The 21,662-nt window shown below is 51.9% G+C and overlaps 1 protein-coding gene across 1 annotated transcript in view; it reads left to right on the top strand.

The window, feature by feature from the left end:
- The window catches only part of Radil (Rap associating with DIL domain), a 57,300-nt gene extending 35,638 nt beyond the window's left edge, over window positions 1-21,662 (top strand). The window contains exons 3-15 of the mRNA XM_035444434.1: window positions 913-1,160; window positions 2,229-2,858; window positions 5,602-5,639; window positions 11,717-11,877; window positions 13,177-13,289; window positions 13,679-13,916; window positions 14,420-14,592; window positions 18,094-18,244; window positions 19,089-19,279; window positions 19,608-19,959; window positions 20,763-20,902; window positions 21,186-21,325; window positions 21,487-21,662. Coding sequence (XP_035300325.1) covers window positions 913-1,160; window positions 2,229-2,858; window positions 5,602-5,639; window positions 11,717-11,877; window positions 13,177-13,289; window positions 13,679-13,916; window positions 14,420-14,592; window positions 18,094-18,244; window positions 19,089-19,279; window positions 19,608-19,959; window positions 20,763-20,902; window positions 21,186-21,325; window positions 21,487-21,592 — 2,681 coding nt within the window. The 3' untranslated portion in view covers window positions 21,593-21,662. The remainder of the gene's footprint in view (window positions 1-912; window positions 1,161-2,228; window positions 2,859-5,601; window positions 5,640-11,716; window positions 11,878-13,176; window positions 13,290-13,678; window positions 13,917-14,419; window positions 14,593-18,093; window positions 18,245-19,088; window positions 19,280-19,607; window positions 19,960-20,762; window positions 20,903-21,185; window positions 21,326-21,486) is intronic.

Genomic DNA, 21,662 nt, shown 5'->3' with positions numbered 1-21,662 from the left:
GAGGTTTTGAAAGTGTTTTGTGGAGTGTTATTTCCCAGCAGTGCGTGCATGTGAATGTCTGTATGTGTGCAGAGCTGGGAGCACAGACACGTGTGATTTTGTTTTTGTACCTTTGTGTTGCACATGGGAGTGTGAAGTGTAGGATTTTTGTGCATGTGTGTTTGTGGCTGCATGAATATGTGTTTTATAGTGTTTGTGTGTTACATTTGTGTGTGCATGTGTGTATTTGTGTGTACATATATGTTGTGTACATTTTTACATGCACCTCTTTGTATATGTACTTACACATTTGTGTGCATATGTATACTTGCATGTTCTTGTGCCTAAATATTTGTGTTCATATGTATGTTCCTGCTCTGGCCTGCCAGATCATGATGGCCTCCAGAAGGTGGCAGCCATGCTGTGGCAGAAGCAGAACAGCAGGTGACTGGCAGCTTGACCAATTCTACTGTGTGAAGTGACCAACTGGTTCCATCACTTCTAGTCAAAATACCCTACCCCCAAAGAATTTACCCTGACAGACACAGGAGCTTAGAAGGACAGGTCAGGTGAGTCAGGAACAGGGCTCTGTGGTGTCATGGTGATCTGAGATGAGCCATGCTGTGTTGAGGAATTTGTTTTGTAGGTTTGGAACAGGCTAAAGTATGTGTTGGTCACCTCTGAACCAAAAAGTGTGGGCAGCTTGCCTGCTTGTTGGGGCAGCCTTCGTGGGACTTCATCATCAAGGCAATGCCTAAACTTTCAAAGGACATGGACATTGGCCAGAGGCCTTAGGCCCTCCAGACTTTTTTTTTTCTGACAGACCAATGACAGGTGTGCAAATGACTCAGTGAGATCCAGAGTCTGGACAATCTGAAAAGTGAGTGGCAGTGAGATCTCTGACCACGTTTTTCTTCGCTTATTCTGTTCCAGGGATAAACGCCCAAGCCCGGAGGCTGCAGCGTGTCCGTGCCAAGGGAACCCCAGCCCTCACCTCTGAGGCTGCCCAAAGCTCCCCACCGACCCGGCTGCGCCGTTCAGTCAGCGAGACCAGCCTAAGCCCAGCAACCATACTACCTGACGCTGTCCAGAGCCCCGAGGAGTCCACCTCTGATAGCATGCGCTACTCACTGTACCAGTGTCCACACCTTCTGCTGTTGCAGGGCTATAGCCAGCAGCATGTGAGCCACTCCTAGTCCCCAGTACCTTAGAGTAAGGGCTTGGAGGTCAGGTCTCACCCTACCTCCAACAGAGGCAGCTGTGGGATCTCCCCTCTGGCTGGGAAGTGGGAGGTGGGATGCAAGGCTGTCTGTGTCCTCTGTCTAGGCACCAGCAGGGAACAGCCAGACAAGGGCTGTCTCGCTGAACTCATCCCTCATTGGGTCTTTGTGGTAGACCACTTCCCAGCTTCTATCTCTGGCCTTTGGGACAGGGGTGTGTGGTGTGGAGTGTAGTGTGTATGTGAGGGAGGAGAGGGAGGGAGGAAGGGAGGGAGTGAGGGGCCTCCTTGGCCAGGTGACAGTGAGAACTGATCCCATGACTTGGTAATTGTGTTGTCCTAGCTCCTTCTTCCCCTCATCCCCCCACCCTTTAAAACAATGTCTTCCTATGTAGCCCACATTGGGTACAAAACTATCTATGTCACCCAAGCAGGTCTTGAATGAGATCCTTCTGCTTCAACTTCCTCCTTAAATGTAGAGATGATTGGCCTGTGCCAGCAGACCCAGTTCCCAGAGCCATTTCTTACTTCTTTATCTGAGTCCCAAAAAAGAGCCAGCCCTTGGTGACATCCTATTGTCACTTACCTTTCCTTCTAGCCTCCCTTCTGTGTTCTCTGGGTCTTTCACAGCATTCTGGGTTCGTGGGCTCAGTCTCAAGAGATGCCCCATCCTGAGCTGAGAACTGAGGACCAGGGCCTACACTGTTTGGGCGGAGGGTGGGGGGCGGTGGGGATGTGACTTGAGGAGTTTGGTAGCCCTCAGCTCATGGCTGTCGGACCAAGCACTGCCCTTGTCTTTTGATGCATCTCTTTTTGTAGGGAAGCCATGTCCCTTGGGACAGGCTGGGGTGGCCAGGGAAAGATTACCAAGGTGATGGGTTACTGGTGACTTTGGGGTGGGTGGCCCAGGATATGAGGAGTCCTGGGAACAGAACCTCGGAAGATCCAGTTGCTATAACAGGGTCACTGCTGTGCTGGTGCTGGCATGACTATTGTCATGCCTGCCCTAAGTCCTCTGTCTGCTCTTTAGGACAGCCTGGTGTACGTGCTCAGCCGGGAGCGGCACACGGTGGGCCAGCGCACACCCTCCAGCAAACCCAGCATCAGCCTGTCTGCCCCAGACATCCTGCCCCTGCATTGCACAATTCGCCGTCACCAGTCTGCAGAAGGTGGCCAGGCAGGGACCAAGGTAGTGCTGGAGCCCATTGCAGGGGCGTCGGTTTCAGTCAACTTCTCCGAAGTGGGAAGGAACCCTGTGGTGCTACAACATGGTGACCTGCTCTCCCTGGGTCTCTACTACTTGCTGCTGTTCAAGGACCCTGGGCAGGCACAACCACTGCCTGCCTGTGCCGTTGCTCGCCTTGGGGCTGCACCACAGAACTGTAGGATGTGTGGTGCGGTGCTCAGAGCCCGCGGGGTCACTTCTTTGCCTCCCGCTGTGGTCCGGCGGCGGTCACTGCTCCTGGAGTTTGAGCCCGACATGGAGGACACACTGCTGCAGAGGATCATGACGCTAATTGAGCCTGGCGGCGATGACCACAAGCTGACACCTGCCTTCCTCCTTTGTCTCTGCATCCAGCACTCTGCCACTCACTTCCAGCCTGGTACCTTCAGACATCTCCTGCTCAAGATCTCCAAGAGGATCCGAGACACTGTCTGGGTGCGTGGGGGTGACGGCCTGTGGTAGATGGCTGGGCTCTGCCTGCCAGGCTTGAAGACCTGCCATTACTTGGATGTCCCCACAGTGATGGCAGGCTGGGGAAAGGGCTGGGCTCTCCATCTACACCTCCTTATTCAGTAGGCCACCAGGCTGAGCATTGTTGACCTCAGTGTAGCATTTTGCCTTCAGAGTGAGTCTGAGCCCTGCACTGTCCACAGTCTTAGTGCCATGTGGTTTCCATCAGGTCAGTTTGGTGGTGAGACCACAGGATAGTCAGCTGTTGGCACATTCCCTTCAGGTCAGGGCCTCTCAACCTGAGCCAATAGGCCAGGGACAGGGGTGAGGTGGGGGGCAGAATTCCTCACTGTGGGAGCCAGTCCTGTATCTTTCATGGGGTACTTTAGTCAGTGTCCATGGCCTTTCCCACAAAAGGCTGTCCCCTCCCTGGCCACACACACACACACACACACACACACACACACACACACACACACACACATCTCTCTCTCTCTCTCTCTCTCTCTCCTCTCTCTCTCTCTCTCACAAAAGGCTGTCCCCCCTCGCCCCCCCCACTCTTTCCCACAAAAGGCTGTCCCCCTCCCTGACACACACAACACACACACACACACACACACACACACACACACACACACACACACACACACACACACACACACACACACACACACACACACACACACACACACACACACACACACACCACACACACACACACACACACACACACACACACACACACACACACACACACACACACACACACAGAGGACTCTTCCATCAAAAGCTCATCAGTGCCACCTGTTGGGCTGGGCATGCAAAAGCATTGGAATAGGCTGCTTGGTGTGGCCCAAGGTCTCAGCCACTATGCAGGCTCCTGCCTTGAAGGTGACCTGACTCCTAAGGACAAAGGGGTCTCTGTTGCTTAGAGTTGTTAGAGACCCTCAAGAATCTTGACATTGCTCATCCTGGAGCATCTCTGTGATCCCAGGATTCAGAACCAGAAAGGCGTGGACCCCAGGGGTCAGTCTAGTTAAAACAGCTCCAGCCTCAGTGAGAGGCCCTGTCTCTAAGTAAATAAGGTAGATAGAGGAATACACACACACACACACACACACACACACACACACACACACACACACACACACACACGCATACGCACGCACGCATGCACGAGTGTACACTGGAACATAACAGGAAGCATGACAAGACAGCTCATTTTGTTTGTAGAGTGTTTGTCCCATTGCTCCTCGTTGTTGGGTGAAATGGGTAGGAGGTATGTGGATCGTATGCAGGAATGGGGGGAAGCTGGAATTGGTGGGAAAGGCTGATGGCAGTGGAAAAAGCACAGCTGAGAGGGGATAGCAGAGTCCAGGTGTCTCCGGCTGCCTGCCATGCTCTAAATGGAGATGGAGTGTTATGTATTGAGGAGTGAGTTCTTTCCTCTGTGTGGGTGTCTGGGGGGTGTGGGTGTGAGTGCCTGTTCCATGGTGCACGTGTGGAGGTCAGGGAACAATCTGTGAAATCAATTCTTTCTGCCTTTTCAATAAAATTTGTTGAGGAAAATTAAAAGTTTATGAAACCTCTAGATAGGGGGTTTAATTTTTCTTATGAGAGGAACTACTCTCATCAAAGGTGGAGAGTATAGGACTTTATGTAATATAGTTTTTAGAAATAGGGGCCCTAGGACTAGAGAGATGGCTCAGCACTTAAGAGAGCACTTGCTGCTCTTGCAGAGGACCCACATCAGACAGTTCATAACTGCCTGTAACTTCAGTTCCTGGAGATCTGATGACTTCTTATGACCTCCAAGGGCACTGCACACCTGGTGTATATACATACAGATGATAATCAGATGCTCTCACACACATAGACTTAAAAATAAATAAAGATTAAAATATAAATAGGTCCAGGCATAATAGTGCACATCTTTAATCCCAGTATTTGGGAGCAGAGGCAGGCAGATCTCTGTGAGTTCAAGGCCAGACTGGTCTACATGTCCATAGTGAGTTCTAGGACAGCCAGTGTTACATAGAGAGACTTGATCTCAAAGTGAAAGAATGCAAGAAAAGAAATAGGAGTCCTTAACCTAGAAAATAAGACCTTTAATTTAACAAAAATGATTGTTGTTAGCTTATTAGTTTGTTTGAGACAGGGTTTCCCAGCCCTGGCTGGCCTTGAACTCTCCTTTCTTCTGCCCCATCTCCCAGATGAGAGTGATGGGTTTGCAGGTGTGTGTTTCTCTGCCAGCTCCGGCCTCTGATAATATCTTCAGTGCCGGGAGAGCTGAAGTTATAATCTGCCCATGCCTGTGTCATCCTTGCCAGACTTGAGGGTTCTGTAGGGAAGTCCCCACTGCTAGGTCTGACTATCATAGCTCAGAAAAGTGTTTCAAGCAGTCCTTTTAACATTCAGTAAACCCGGAAAGACATTGAAGGGTGTAGTGGCTCCCTGCATCCCATGAGGCAGTCCTTAACTCCTGTGGCTGCCGCAGTGGAGAGTACCACCTCACAGTGGGGCTTGTGCAGCCGGCCTGCAGCTCTAAGATCCCTGCAACACACCCTCCCCTGCTTCACTTTTATGTGGGTTCTGGGGATAGAACCTAGAGACTGTGTGGGAAGCTCCCACTGAGCCATCCTGCAGGCCAGGAATGATGTGTATTTGAATATCCCTGTGCTATCCTGTTTTTCTCACATTTGCTTTTGTCTTACTTTTTCCTTTATAGGAGAAAACCAAAGAGCTAGCGGAAAAGCAGGCGCAACTGTAAGTGTGACCTAGTTATTGTCCCCCCTTGCAACATCGAGTTCCCTGCAGGCAACTTGGGCTTGGCTCCAGACATCAGCCACTGCCCTCCCATTCCTCTTTCCTAACCACTCTGGGAAGCTGTATGGAAAATTTCCTAGGTAGGCCTGGTGGTGCAGGCACATGACATCTGTGCTATTTAGGAGTTGAGGCGGGAGGGTTGCAAGTTCAAGGCTTGCCTGGGCTACATAGTGAATACAAAGTCAAGCCTGCGTAGCTGAAACCCTGTCTCAAATTAAAAAGTTAAAAACAGGGTTGGGAACATAGCTCAGTGGTAGAGCACCTGCCACAATGAGTTGAAGGAGTGACAGCATAGATAACTTGCCTAGCACTGGCGAGGACCGGGGTTCAATCATCAGTACTAAAACGACGACAAAGACTCCACAAAAGGTGTACCTGCTGCTCAGTGGTAGAACAGTTGCCTAGCAACACACACACACACACACACACACACACACACACACACACACACACACACACACACACAAAGCACACTAAATTCCCCCTGAACATCTTTAACACAGAGAGGAAAGGTCTTTTCTGAGTCTCCCCATAGCTTATTCCTGGTTAAAGCACCCTAGCCCAGCCTCCGTGAAAAGCACATCTGTATGCTTGCATTGCTGGTGGGACTTGGTGGATGATCTGGATTATCTGTCATCAGACATGCTGACATGGAGGCCTGCAGCACCTGCCCTTGCAAAATGGAAACCTTCATGAGATGCCCTCTCTGGGCAAATTGTCAGGGCAGCACTGGCATGCCTATACCGTATATACAAAGAGAGTCTGGGAACTGCAGCCTTGGCTCTTCCAGCATACTAATACTGAAAAATAATGTCCAGAAAAGCATGCCCAGGGCTGGGGATATGTCTTAGTGGGTAGAGTGCTTTCTTGGCACACAGGAGGCCCTGGGTTCCATCCCCAGCACCCCATAAACCAGGAGTAGAGGTACCCACTTGTGATACCAGAACTCAGAAGTGAAGGTAGGAAGATCAGAAATTCAAGGTCATCCTTGGTTCATAGTGAATTTGAGGTCAACATGAGATTCATGAGACCCTGCATTTAAAAGAACAAGGCACCAGGCAGTATCTGTGATATATATGAGTGTTTGCACACAAGAGTATAGCCCGGGAAGCCATGCTCTCATGCTAACACTGAGGCTGAGCTGGGACTGGAATTGGGAGATAGCATGTTCCTACTTCAGAACGAGCAGGATGCAGTTGTTATGGTTGCTGCAGGGTTTTGCAACAACCTCTTTGTACAATAGAATCAGAAGACATACAAAGTCAGGACACAGGGCTGGGGTCCTGCCATCCTCAGTGCTCACCAGGTCCCATTCCTGTCAGTGTCACAAGCCAGAGCTAGGTAAGGTCACTGACTGGGAGAGGGAGCGAGGTGCTGCCTCCTGGCTTCACAGGGCTCTGTGCAAGTAGCTAGAGGCAGCACTGATCCCAAAGGACAATTGACCACATGGCAGATCTCAGAAGAGTTGCAAAGGTATTGGTCCTGTTCAGTTGGGATGAAAGGCTTTGTCTTAGAACAGCCAGGCTTGAGGAAATTGGTGGTGGGGGCGGGGATGGAGATGATGGGAAACTGTTAAGCACTCCTGTTGCACCCAGAAGTGCAGGTCAGACTAGAACCTTCCATCCCAGGGCCTACTTGCCAGGGTGGCCTAGGGCCTAGGCTTGCTTGGGCTGAAGGAGATGTAGACATGGGGTGAACCCTGCTTCCCTACTGATAGGAAGAGCCAAGGCCTTCCCTGTAACGTTGCTGTTTCTACTGTATTTCTAGAACTTCCATCTCCAATGCATGCTCATGACTTCCTTTTTAAAATTCCTTTTTCCTTTTGAAAATAATGAATCACTCCAAGAACACGGAACAGTACGAACACAGCAGTCAGTCTCATGAATTCACAAATGTGTGAGCTTAGCCTGGGCACAGGCTGCCAGATCTCCATCTCTCTTCTGTGTCTGAGAGTTAGCGCTCCTCTGCTGTGTAGACATGGGGTCTGCTTCCCAGCTCTCCTCACCTGGCAACCATCCACTTCTGGTTCAAGCCCTTCATGTCACTGACAGAATACCAGCGAGAAACAGCTTAAAGGAGGGGAAAGTTTGTTTTGGCTCCTGGTTTCAGAGGCTTCACCTGAGGGCTGGGCCTGAGCCCCTGTGCTATGGTGATGCAGCATCCTGGGACAGGGAGAGGAGGAGCAGTGCTCACCTTGTGGCAGCCAGGAGTCAGGGGAGAGAAATGCCTCTGCCCGCAGGCTTCCTCTGCCCTCCCTCTTCATTCTGTCTGCTCCTCAGCCTGTGGACTGGTGTCACCCGAATTCTGGGAGGGCCTCTACCCCATCTTATTGGTCCCAGCTCTCGGATTTTTTTAATTAGGACCTCACTGTTCAGCCCAAGCTAGTCTGTAACTCATTGTCTAGGCTAGAACTTACGAGCTTCCTATTTCTGCCTCCTAAGTGCTTGGATGGGGATCATAGGTGTGTGCCACCATGCCAGTTTCTTGAACCTGCTTATGAGTGTTAAAGGATTCCTGTTGTTTCTGTGTGCTGTGCCAAGTGTCCTTCAAAAACACTTTTCCATAGTTGGATTTTAGAAACTCCCTCAGTGATTTCAGAGTTGCTTTGCAATATTAGTATCTTAGGTATGGAGATGAGTTAGTTGATAATTTGCCTGAAGCTTGAGTTCTGAGTTTAATGCACAGAACTCACTAAAACAAACAAACAAATAAACAAACAAGAAAAAGCCATACATGGTAGCCTGCTTGTAGTCCCAGTACTGGAGAAACAGGTAGACCCCCAGGGCTCACTGGCTGATCAGCCAGCTTACTCAATGAGCCTTAGAGCCTTCTCTAAAAGCAAAATGGGCAGTGATCCCAAGGTCCATTACCTCAGGTGGTTCTCTGAGCTACACACACACACACACACACACACACACACACACACACACACACACACCATACTTATATCCCATGAATACACACCACACCATACACACTACATAACTCCACACCATACTCACATTTCACACATAACACACACACACACACACACACACACACACACACACACACACACACACACACACACACAGAAGAAATGGACACATTTTTCTGACCCAAGTCCAAGTGGTGGGTCACCACACAGCTGCACAAAGTCACCCCAGGATGACATCAGCCAGGAGAGAAACAGTTCACGCTGAGGAAGGGGAACCAGAAATAATGATTAGGGGGGAAAAAAAAAACAAACAAACACTGGTAAGAATAATAACAAGGCTAAGTCAAGATAAACACAGATTAGAAATGCAAATTACAGCGCAAGGTACCTTGGGAAATAATAGGGCTGAGACTAGAGCAAAACAAGTGATAGTGAAAAGCAGGAGGCCCAGGCAGAGAAAGAAATGCTAGTGTTTGTGTGGTGGTGGGGTTAGGGGTGTGTGTGGAGTATGGAGTGGTGTGGGGGTGTGGGCTGTATGTAGGAGGTATGAGATGTGTATGTTGTATGTGTTCGAGGTGGGTATGTGAGTGTGGTTGGTGTGTTGTGTGTGTATGTTTGTGATGTATGTATGTGGGGGGGAGGGTAACACGTGCACCTGCAGAGGCCAGAGGAGGCCATGTCCTTCTCTAGCATTCTGCCTTATTCCCTTGAGATAGTGTCTTTCACGGAACCTGGAACTCACTAATGTGCATAGGCTGCTGGCCAGCCAGAGAGCTCCCAGGATCCTCCTTGCTTAGAGAGGTGGCTTTACGCTGTGTTGTTGCTGCCTGGGCTCTATAGGCAGTAAGTTACATGATGGTTTACTTCACAGTGTGGGGTTGCCCACCCCTTTGAGTTCTTGGGAAAACTGAGCAAGGCAATGCATTTTGAAAATAAAATGGAATTGGGCTCCAGACAGTCAAATGAATGTTCATCCAGCCATGTGCTGCTCTTAAGCACACCAATGTCTAAGTCAAGCAGGGTAGAGAACCAACAAGACTCCAGGCTGTGCAAGCTACATTGGGAGGCCACAGCTGTTTAGCAGCTAACACAGGAGAGATGGTGGACAGCCAGCTTCTTCCCCCACCCAGGCACAGGACAGAGAGGTCACCGTTATTTGTGGACTAAAGTGAAATTACTGGCTGGGTAGAGCCTGGGGCAGCAGGGGAGAGTCTGACAGCCTTGGGGCAGCAGGACAAAGGCCAGACCTTCCCTCCTTACTCCCTCACATTGGCCCCATTTAGTCCCCAGATGTTTCAATGGGCGTGGCCCTTCCTGAGCAGCCCCAGGCTGTGTGGAGACATCATCAAATGCCAGGCACTTGTTGCTCCATAATCTTCAACTCTCATCTTCTTCAGACACAGGCTGGGTTAGGGAGCCCGTGCCTGCTTCTAGAGCTGCATATCTGTGATAGGTGGAAAAGCAGCCCTCAGAACTCCACTGGTGGGAACACTGAAGCTGACAGTGAGAGATTCTGAGACTTTTTCCTCATATGAGGAAAGAGTCAGATCTTGGGGTGATCCTTCTGAGGGAGTGCACACAGCTGCAGAGGCACATACCTAGGTAGGGTGGTCAGAAGAGATGGAGGTAGAGGTTTATGTGAGAATCCACCATCCTAAGTCTTAGGGACCCAGGGCAGCATTGAGGAGGTGAGGAATTTGTGTGGGCGCATGGTAGTGCCAGCATTTGGAAAGCTGAGGCAGGAAGTTCACTGGTTCAAGGCCAGCTTGGACTACATGTCAAAATTCTGTCTAAATAAATAAATAAATACAGACAGTGAATGCATGTTGACATTTTAGTGAATTGTAAAGGCCCTAAGTGCAGTCCCAAGCTCACAGGAGTCCCAAGAGTCTGATTTGGACAATAAATAGTAGATGCAAGTCACACTGAAGGATTGACACCTATATACCTCTTGGGGTTGGTGTGTGAGACTCGGCTGGGGAGATGGTTTGGGGTGGCCTAGTGACTGAGAGCCAGTGTAGTGCTAGAAGGACATCAAGGGAAGCAGGTGCCAGTCATTGCCACCATCCTCTGTAAAGGGGATGCTTAGTTGGAAGGCAGCAAGCCTGGGATGAATGGAACTTTATCTCTGGCTGGCTATAGCAGGGGTTTGAGCTGCCCCAGGAACTTGCCTGGTAGTCCCTAGACTGGTGCCTGGTTCTGTTTTCATTAACCAGAGTAACAGTGCCCCCATGTGAATAACATACCAAACTGCAGAAGGGAGTGTGGGAACTGGAAATGTCCTGGTCCCCTTAGACCTCAGGAGGTGACCTCCAGTGACTGTGTCCACACTGGAATTTTCCAGTGGTTACCTCTAAGTCTGAAGAACATGCTTTGCTTTCCACCTGATTTCTTTTCTCATGATACTATGGCTCGAACCCAGGGTCTTGTACAAACTAGGCAGCTTCTACCCCTGAGCTGTTCTCAGTCCCGCATTGATTGTAGGCAAGTGTTCTGCTGGTGAGCCCCACCCTCACTGGGGGATTCTAGGTAGGTACTCTACCGCTGAGCCACACCCCAGCCCCTCCCTGGGGGATTTTAGGCGTGTCCTCTACTACTGAGCTCCAGCCTTACCACTGATTGCTGCCTCTTGATTGATCAGCTTCACACATTCCTGATATCCTTCCCTGATTAAGTAGTATTTAACTAATCTCAGATAGTTCAGTCAGTCTGTTTCCTCTGAGAATTTCCTTGTTAAATAGTTGTGAAAGCTATTCCTTTGTCTAAATAGCACACTTATACTCAGAGGTTTCTTATCCCCAAAGGCACGGACAGTAAGCCCATGCCCCTATGCATCTGTGGATGTGTGGTATGCAAGTGCTGTAGCGCTCACAGCTGCTCATCATCTGCTTCCAGAAGAAAGCTCTGGAGGCAGCGTTCTAGCCAGTCCTCTCCTGGTGGATTTTGGAGCCTCTGGTAGGCTCCTGACTTCTTGGGAGTTGACAGCAGTACTTGCTTCTGCTAGTGCCCCATGAGCATCATTGTCCCCATGCAGACAGAGAGGCAGACGTGGCTCCTCATCTACACCCAGAGTAATCTGTTAGTCTTTCTGTCTTGGTAGCCAGGAACCCATCTCCTGGGCCAGCTTCCCCATGGCTGACCTGGTTCCCGACCTTCAGCACATCCTGTTTTGGATGTCAAACTCCATCGAACTCCTGTACTTCATTCAGCAGAAGTGCCCGCTGTACATGCAGAGCATGGAGGAGGAGCTGGATGTCACAGGTATGGCCCCTGCAGTGCAGTGCCCCATGCCCAGCACTGTCTTCAGGTGCACTTGACAGTGGGCACAGCAGTGACTTTGTGCACATGTTCCTGTACAGGGTGGTGCTTTCTTGGTCCCCAGGCTAGTCATTTGGGAATCATATACTCAGGGCCAGCATCAGTGGTTTAGGCTGACTTGGTGCTCCTAGGGCCTGCTGTATGACACTTTGCTGGTCCATATCATCTCGTGTCCCATGCACTCTGTAACTTATTCTGTTCCACCTGTGGGAGGCTGAAGTTGTGCACAGGCCACTTGGAGGGGACACATGAGCATACAGTTAACCAAGTGAGGGGTTTAGAGGTTCATCCTTATTCCAGAAAGGAAGACTGTTGCCAGTTGTAGCTGTAAGATGGTAGGGTGCATCAATTTCAGAGATGGAAATATGGGCAGCATGCCTTAAATTAGCATTTCGAAATATTCAAATTTCCAAAACACCCCAGGAGAGGTAGTTCTGCTGAGGGGGGTGTCTGGGGGTGGGGTGTGGGCTCTATGAAGATGACACTGTGATCTGTGCTGAGGAAGTGGCTCGGCTATAAAGTGCCAGCTGTACAAACATGAGGACCCGAGCATTCAAGTAAAAAGTCAGGGGTGCTGGTGCACAGTTGTTGTTCCCATACTCATAACCCTGGGAGACAGGAGCCTGGCCTAAACAGTGAGTCCCAGTCTCAAGGAAAGACCCTGTCTGAAAAACCAAGATAGCCCCCAAGGAATGACACTGGAGCTTGTTTTCTGGTCTCCAGACATGTGTATACGAGTGTGTGCACATGCAGGGACACACACACACACACACACACACACACACACACACACACACACACACACTTCCCTAGAAAAAGAAGGGCAACTCAATTAGTAAAGTCCTTACTATGAAAATGGGAGGACCTGAATTCCATAGCCCCCTACACACACACACACACATACAGAGAGAGAGAGAGAGAGAGAGAGAGAGAAGAGAGAGAGAGAGAGAGAGAGAGAGAGAGAGAGAAGAGAGAGAGGAGGGAGGGAGGGAGGGAGGGAAGGAGATAGGGAGGGAGGGAGGGAAGGAGAGCGAGAGAGAGAGCCGGTCTTCATGGTACATGCTTGTAATCCCAGTGCTGGGACAAATAAATAAAGCCAGATTGGGAGTGTTGGTGTGACAGGCAGAGCCATCAGAGGGAGCTAGACAGATGGTGGTCCTGGCTGTTGCTGACTGACTGGGTATAGGCCCGCATGTATAGGCTGTGCTGGTGACCCTCCTCTTGTGGCCCCTTCCCCTGCAGGCTCCAAGGAATCATTGTTCTCCTGCACACTGACGGCAAGCGAGGAGGCCATGGCCGCCCTGGAGGAGGTGGTACTCTATGCTTTCCAGCAGTGTGTGTATTACCTCTCGAAGGTGTGTGCTGCTACCATGCTGTTGATGGTGGCTTTCCTAGGGTCTTGGGACAGGAGGACAGGACTGGGCCAAGCCAGCTTCAGCAGGGAGGAAACAGCCACTGGTTCCATTCTGCCTGGGGGTGCTCTTTTCTCCAGCCCTTCCACATACCAGGAGTGCCACCACGGTACAGCCTCATGGCCATTGATCATGGCAACATCACTGCTAGGTTGCTGCCATGTCCAGCCGGGTTGCACCTGCAGCTCCTGTCCCTAGTCACAGGGGCAGCTCCTGCAGGGCCTCATTCCAACCTATTGCCTAAGGCTAAAACAGGAGCCTGTTAGGTTGGGGACTCCTGGGTCAGTCCCAGCATCCCTGTAAGTGACTCTTGGGGTTCTTTCTCCCGGCAGTGTCTGTATGTCTGCCTCCCGGCCCTCTTGGAATGTCCTCCATTTCAGACAGAGCGCAGGGAGAGCTGGCACTCAGGCCCTGCTCTGCCGGAGGAGCTTCGGCGCGTCGTGTCAGTGTTCCAGGCCACTTCGGACCTCCTGCAGCAGCTGCAGGTGCACCCTGAGGTGGCCTCCCAGATGCTTGCTTACCTCTTCTTCTTCTCTGGCACACTGCTCCTCAACCAGGTGCTGGACAAGGGTGAGTGGTGCTAGGGGCTGGGACTTGGATCCTTCAGAAAAGCTATAGTACTTGAAGGAAACACTCTGCTGTGGCTGGATGCCAGAGCTGTGCCTGTGGTAGGATGGCTCAAGACCCAGGGCAGACAAAAGCTCAGAGCCTGCAGAGGGGCCAGACTGAGGCAGCTTTGCAGGGTTGCAGTGCAGACTCTTGGCCCTGCCTTACTGAGTTTCTCCATCACCTGCTGGGGCTCTGGGTTTCTAACAGGGTGCAGGCTCAGCATGAGCCTATTGTCACATAGATAGGATGGTGTAGGGTTGGGGGGTAAGGGTGGTGTCTGTCAACAGCCCCTCTTGCCTTGTACCTTACCTCCTTCATCTCTTTCTACCGCTGCTCTAGAGGGGGCATGGCTAGTTGGTGTTGCTTTGGAAACTGAGATAGGGTGTTGGGGTGGCCTGGAGAGGGAGTGTATGCTTTGGGAACCCTGGTGTGTGGGTCTCATCCTTCCTTCCTTCCCTCTCCAGGGCCCTCTCTGAGTTGCTTCCATTGGCCCAGGGGTGTCCAGGCCTGCGCCCGCCTGCAGCAGTTCCTGGAGTGGGCCAGGAGCACTGGCCTTGGAGCACCTGCTGAGCGTTTCTTTCGGAAGCTCTCCTGCACCCTGCATTTGCTGGCTACTCCCAGTGCTCAGCTTGTCCAGGTAGGAGGGCATGGGGGAGCGGGGGCAAGTGCAAAGAAGGGCATATGACTCTAGGGTCACTGACTTACAAATCAAGTTAAGGTGGCCTGGACCCTGCAACCAGAAAAACTTCACATATTCCCTAGGTTACTCATGGAGTTGCTTTAGTTCCTCAACTGCCCCCATTCACACCAGGCTGAGTAATTTCATAGGTGTCTGTGGGCAGTCCCTGGACCCTGTATTGGTCACTCGCTGTGGCAAAGGTCACTCTGCAAGTGTGATCAACATGAAGGACCTGAAAAGAAGGACATGATCTATGTCGCTCGCTGGGCCCAGTCTAATCAGACAGATCCATAGAGTGGGCCAGATAGTTGGATGGGAGGAGGGAGAGGGCTCAGCTCACAGTGGCTGCTGTCAAGAGCCTGGGAGGTCTATAGCTTCTAGAAGCTGGGACAGTCCCAGCCCTGCCATCCCAGAAACACAGCCTCATTTCCATGCCCATGAGAAACTGAACTCACAACAGATATGGGGAAGTAGGTCTTCCTCTAGAGCAGTGGTTCTCAACCTTCCTAATGCTGCGACCCTTTAATACAGTTCCTTATTGTGTAGTGAGCCCAACCATAAAAATCGTTTTTATTGCTACTTTATAACTGTACTTTTGCTACTGTTATGAATCATAATGTAAATATTTTTGGAGATAGAGGTTTGCCAAAGGGGTTGTGACCTGCCTACAGGTTGAGAACCACTGCCCTAGAAGCACCCCAGTCAGCCCTATAGGATTGTACGCTTGCATTGTTCCCTCCTCAAGTTCATGCTCTTCAGCCACAGCAATAGGAAACTCCCTCCTCCCTCTACTCTGGGTACCTTCTTCCTCAGAGCATCTGTCCCGGTGGCTAATGGAAGCTTTGCATTGGTTTCTTCTCCTGTGTGGACCTCTGACCTGGTCCTGAGATGGTGAACATCCTCACGGACGGGGGTGGAGCAGTCCATCATTAAATCTGCCCTCCTTTGTCCAAGGACATGTGTTCAAAGCTCCCTGGGTAACATGGCTACATTGTCAGCCCCAGGCAAAGCCCTGGGCAGGCTTGGGACAGCCAGCTGATCAAAAAGAGTAGTCCCAGGCATGGTGGCTCATGTCTGTAACCCCAGCACTCTAGAAGCAGGAACAGAAGGGTTGTTGAAAGACTGAGGCTAGCCTAGACTACATAGTGACTTCCAGGCCAGCCTGAATTACATGTGGAGATCAGCACCACTGACATTGATGACAGTGGCTGCTGTTTACCAGTGAGACTCTGCTGTCACCCTCAATTGCACAGCAGTTGGCTGAGTGGGCAGCACGGTTCCCTACCCTTTCCATGGAAAGCAAAGCTGAGGTCACACAGTGAGCATACAGTGGAGCTGTGGTTCTTTGTCCACTTAGAAAGTATTAAAAATGTCCTCTGTTAGGAACTGTGCTTTTACAATTATTTTTCTTTACTTATTTGTGTGTGTGTGCATGCCCACATACAGGTACACAGTGAGTGTGTGGAGTACAGGGGATAGCTTTCAGGAGGCTGCTCTTTGATTCCACTGTGGAGTCCCAGGGATGGAACTCAGGCCAGTAAATGTGACCAAGAGCCTTTTTTAACTGCTGAGACATGTCACCAGGCCCAGGGGCAGTGAGCTTTACATGAAGTCCCCTGGGACTTGAGTTAACTCCTGGTTGTGAGCCGTGTGATCTGGGTGCTGGGAACCGACCTTAGATCCTCTGAAAGAGCAGCAAGTACAGCATCTCTCCAGCCTCATTGTTTAAAAAAAATCTATCATTTGGGGGTCAGAGGGCAACTTGTAGGAGTTAGTTCTTTCTCTCCACCATGTGGGTCTTGGCGCTTCTACTCAGGTCTTGAGGTGACAAGCACTTTTACTGGATGAGCCATCTGGCTGGTTCAGGACCCTGGTCTAAATAAACAAAACCAAGCAAGAATTCTTGTAAAATTAAAACTACAGGAGAAGAATCGAGAAGGCCCAGTGGCAGGGTAGGAAGTTAAGAGTAAAGGAAATCTTCCCCAAAGGGCCACCCAAGCACCAGAGGGTAGAATACAGAGAGAGGAGCGGGGAGCACTAGCCAGCGGGGAGGATGTGATTCATGGCTGGTTCCTTCCCTGACAATGGGGTGGGGGTGGGGAGCAAACCACAGAAGTGGGAAGGAGACATCAAAAAGAAACAGCCCCTCCCACTGTGAGTTTTGGGTTTGAGGTATATGTGGAGGGGCTGCCAGCAAGTGTGTGGCTCTGGGGTCAGCTCCTGTCTCTCCTCCTACAGCCCTGTGGCTCTGGCTGTCCCTGGTGCATAGACTCTGGATAGCCACAACCCAGGCCTGTGACTGTTGGCAGGAGAATCAAGCCATGGAGAGAGGGGAAGAAAAGATAGGAAAACTAAAGCCAGAGAAGCTGGTGGTGGGAGGCCGCAGATATCCACCCCAAGGGACTTTACCAAGAACTTTGGCACCATGGACAGGGACAACCTAGTGCCTCTTGAGCAGAGATAGGTATTATTGAGACTGGGAAACTTTTTGTTTGTTTTTTGAAACAGGGTTTCTCTGTGTAACGGCCCTGGCTGTCCTGAAACTCACTTTGTAGACCAGGCTGGCCTTGACCTGAGAGATCTGTCTGCCTCTGCCTCCTGAGCGCTGGGATTAAAGGTGTGCACCACCACCTTCCAGCTGAAGGGAGACTTCTTAAGAACCCGCCTGGAAGTCTGAAGTCAGCCTCTAAATTCTGCAGCCCAGGACACCTGGCCTGGAATTCTGGGCCTGTGAGTAAGGAGGAACTTCCAGAGTAAAAGTTGTGGTCCTCTGGGCCTTTGTCATGAGGCCATAGAGGACTTGTGCCACTGTAGAACAGAAGGGGTGAGCCAAGAAAAGAGGCACCAGGCTAGGGAAGGAGAAAGGAGGGTAACCAGAGAGCCAGGTGACTGCCAGATGGCTGGCTTAGCTTTTGTTAAGGACCACTGGGGCTTATACATTTCTGCTTTTGTTTAGTTAATTGTTAACCTAGACTGACTTCAGACTTCTTATTTAGCCCAGACTGGGCTTGAACTCCTGATCCTCCTGTTGTCACCTCCTGAGAGTGCTGGGATTACAAATGGGCACCACTATGTCTGGCTGTCCCTTTGTTTCGTCTTCTTGGCCTCAGTCAGATCTCACAGCACCTAGGTGAAGCTGTTTCTGTCTTTCACAGGCTTTCTTCCTTCTCTCCTTTGCTCCCTTTTCTCCATTCTTCGTGGCTTTCTTGAGCTAGGGTCTGACTTTGTAGCCCAGGCCAGCCTCATCACTATGAATAAGGTGGCCAGTGTGGTGTCTTCTGTTCTAGCCCCTTGCTGACTTTCCTGCTGCCTGCACTGCTCAGCCCACCCACCCCTGGATTGATAAGACCAGGGGGTGGGGCTAGAACCCCATCAGAGGGACTCTCCCTGAGTCTGTGGGCAAGGGACTACCCTCATGCACCTACCTGGAGGCCTTTGACCTGAGCTTCTTGTCCCCAGATGAGCTGGGTCACCCTGCGGGCCACATTCCCTGCCCTGAACCCTGCTCAGCTGCACCGACTGCTTACTCAGTACCAGCTGGCCTCTGCCATGGGTCCTATGAGTGCCTGGGAGCCAGGAGCCCAAGACAGCCCTGAGGCCTTCCAGTCAGGTGAGCCTTCACAGCAGCCAAGCCTCAAACTCAGGGAAGCACCAAAGCAGCCCACTGAGGTGGGAAGACAGGAGCCCCATACTACCCGGCACCTCCACCCAGCATCCTACTTATCCCCATCTCAGAGTCAGTGTCCCCTTTGCTTCAGACTAGGGCCTAACTGGCACCTAGCTGATCAGGAAATGAATGGCAGGGTGGGGTTTCAAACCCTTCTGGAGACATTCCTCAGCTCTGAGCACACGTGCTGTTCACACACAGACACATGGACATGCCCTCCTGTAGCAGTGGAGTTATATGCATGCATATGTATGTGTGCATTTCAATCTGTAAGTTATACACATCTTCCTTCATAAACCTGTGTTCACAGTGTATAAACAAAAAGTGCAGGCTGGTAAACAGTAGGCTGTGGTGTGCATAAGAACTTCCCACTGTCTTCCTGTTACCGGCCACCTCTGGCTGGTTTGGGCCCAGAGGATGCCTCTAAACAGTGCTTTGGCTCCACCTGCTCTCACTGGGTCCCTCCAATTTACTAATTGGTATCAGAACACTCTCCAGCCCCATGCACCAGGCTCTGTGCTTGGAGCTCAGAGATGGCATCATAGAAAGGTTCCTGCCTCCATCCCCAGCCAGGACCTGCATATACTAACACCCTAGTGTCCTAGTGATTTGTGTATGTGTGTGGGGGGGGGGGTTGCTCAGTCTAGACAGCCTAGTCAGGATTCACAGAGACTAGCTGGGACTCACCCTGCCAAGGTCTTACTGTCCTATGTCCTCAGTGGGTGGGTGAGGACCTGTGATGGAGGGAGTAGGTCAGGTCCCAGCATCCCTACTCACTCCACTGCAGAGGACATCTTGGAATCCTATGAAAACCCACCACCCATCGTTCTGCCGAGCCAGGGCTTCCAGGTGGACCTGGAGGCGGACTGCCTGGAGGACAGCATCTACCAGCACCTGCTCTACATCCGCCACTTCCTGTGGGGACTGCGGGGCCAAGCCAGCCCTGACAGTGGGCCTATCCAGCCTGAGGGCATTGAGGTAGGAAGGGACTGGTCACTCAGAGCATCATGTGGTTTGTAGCCTTGAGCTGAACTGAGACAGCCTTCCCTTGACTATCAGTAGAAGCAGTCACAGGTTGTCTAAAGTGGGCTGGGGGAGGCAGCGATATGACCAAGAGATCTCGGGGCTCCATTTGAGGTGAAGGTTTGCAAATGTCTTCACTCACTCTTTGTGCCTGGCATAGCCTGGCTGGACCCATATCCTCTAGGGTGGCTTGTCTGTGTCTATTTTCTTTACAGGGAGGCACCATGGGTGCCTGGCCCATCCCCTTCTCTGAGCCTCAGCTTTTGTGCACCTCTCTTCCCAGGGCCTGTACCACACCATTCCTGAGGGGCATCCAGAAGGCCATGGCTGCCCCCTGGCTAATAGGGACCCAGGCAGAGGAGCTGTTGAGACTGCCCCTGCTCACCCTCTTCCTGTCACTGGAGCTCCCTGGACACAGGGCCCTCTTGGAAGACAGCCTACCCGAGGGGACCGCAGGGGCTCCCAGGCTGGCTCTCTGCACACCGACTCCTCCTGCCTGCTCACTCCTCCCAGCACACCTCTGGGCCAGGAGCCTGGAGGCCCCACCTGGCCAGAGCCCAGCAGCCTCTGTGGAAAAGCACTCCTTGAGGGGCAGAGGAATGGACCAGGTGGCCCTCCTGGTGTGGCTCTAGAAGGTGAGGCCTGGCCTGCTCAGGACTGGGTAGCAAACCCTACTTGGAGTCTCCTTGGGTTGTCCTATCAGCCAGTACTGTCCAGGTGTCCCTTAGCACCTGTTCAGGGACAATCCAGGCAGGTGGGTGCCGGTGCACTTAGGTCTCCTGCTAGAGGACAATCGGAGCAGGTGGCTGCCGGCGCACTTAGGTCTGAGCACATACAGATGCATATGTGTGCACAGTGGGGCCCACCTGGCCTCATGAGGACTCTCATCATTGTAGCCTTGATTCTCCATCAAGTCTGAAAGCACCCTAGCATTGGGCACGCAATGGAGCAGGTTCTGGAGCTGGGGCTCAGAACTGTGAGGTCAGGCCCTGTCCTGAGATCTGTACTCTGGCACAAGCTCTGTTGAGAGGCACAAGGCCTCAGGGCAGGTCTCTGTTAGTCTGGGGCCCGAAGCAGGGTCTGGACACAATGGAGGCCTCACGGAGGATGGACTTAAACAGTTGCCTCCTGGTGGAGTGGGGAGTGGCATGGTGAGGCGGTGGGAAGGCTAGGTTGCCCATACGCAACCTAGAGGTCTATGGCCTCTGGAAAAAGCTGACCTCAGGATAAGGTCCTGTTGAGTCAGTCTGTCCCTTGCCTGGGCTTGAAGTCATGTTCTGTCAAGCTGGTATCTTCCTGGGGCTCCAGGAGCATTTGCCATGCTCTGTCATGTAGGACATCCCTGTGTCCTCCAAGAGGGTCCCTGTGCCCTGACTCTGGGAGTGAGTGCTGGCATCCAAGCCCACTGGCTCCTCATCCCTCTTCTCTGCCCACCCAGGAGACACTGTTCAGGCTGCTGCTGAACCTCCTGCTGAGGCCTCCAGCCCCAGCTCCAGTGCGGAGGACTTCTGCTATGTGTTCATGGTGGAGCTCGAGCGAGGCCCCTCAGGGCTGGGGATGGGCCTGATTGATGGAATGGTGAGGACCCCTGGACTTCAGCCTTCTCCTCCCACTCTTGTCGACCCCTCCTCTACAGTCAGACCACGGTCAGGGCCAGTTGTGAAAGCCTGGACTGTCTCATGGGCCTGCCTTTGGGAGCACTGATGGGGCCCAGTGCTTCCCTGTGGGACACATAGGGACCATAGTTTGTGACCTGGCTGGTTCCAGGCATGCTCACAGGGAGGGCTGTGCGGTACAGGGTCTTTGCTGGGGAAGCATGTGTCAGCACCAGCAGCATCCTGAGGCCCCTGCTTCTCCCCAGCACACACCTCTGGGGGCCCCCGGACTCTACATACAGACCCTGCTTCCTGGGAGCCCTGCAGCATCTGATGGGCGGTTGTCACTGGGAGACCGAATCCTGGAAGTGAACGGCAGCAGTCTGATGGGTGTCAGCTACATGAGGTATGTGCCACACCTGGCCTGCAACATAGGATTAGCTGGGGTGGGGCGGGGTGGGGCAGTAAGGCTCTGCAAACCAGTCCTTCATCCTGGGGAGGGAGAGGCAGCGACTAGGGCCTGCTGCTGGCTCTTCTGCACCTCTCTACCTCTTTCCTTGATTTCAGGGCAGTAGATCTGATCCGACATGGAGGCAAGAAGATGCGATTTCTGGTTGCCAAGTCTGACGTGGAAACAGCCAAAAAAATCCGCTTCCGCAAGCCCCCTTCCTAATAGACCAAAGGTTCCCTTGCCCCCAGAACCTGCTTCCTGTATCCTTACCAGGTGCCACCAACATCCCCAC

Source organism: Cricetulus griseus, chromosome 4 (genome assembly GCF_003668045.3).
Source record: "Cricetulus griseus strain 17A/GY chromosome 4, alternate assembly CriGri-PICRH-1.0, whole genome shotgun sequence".
NCBI lineage: Eukaryota > Metazoa > Chordata > Mammalia > Rodentia > Cricetidae > Cricetulus > Cricetulus griseus.
The sequence above is the reverse complement of the archived record's forward strand: the minus strand, read 5'-3'. Positions and strand labels throughout refer to the sequence as shown.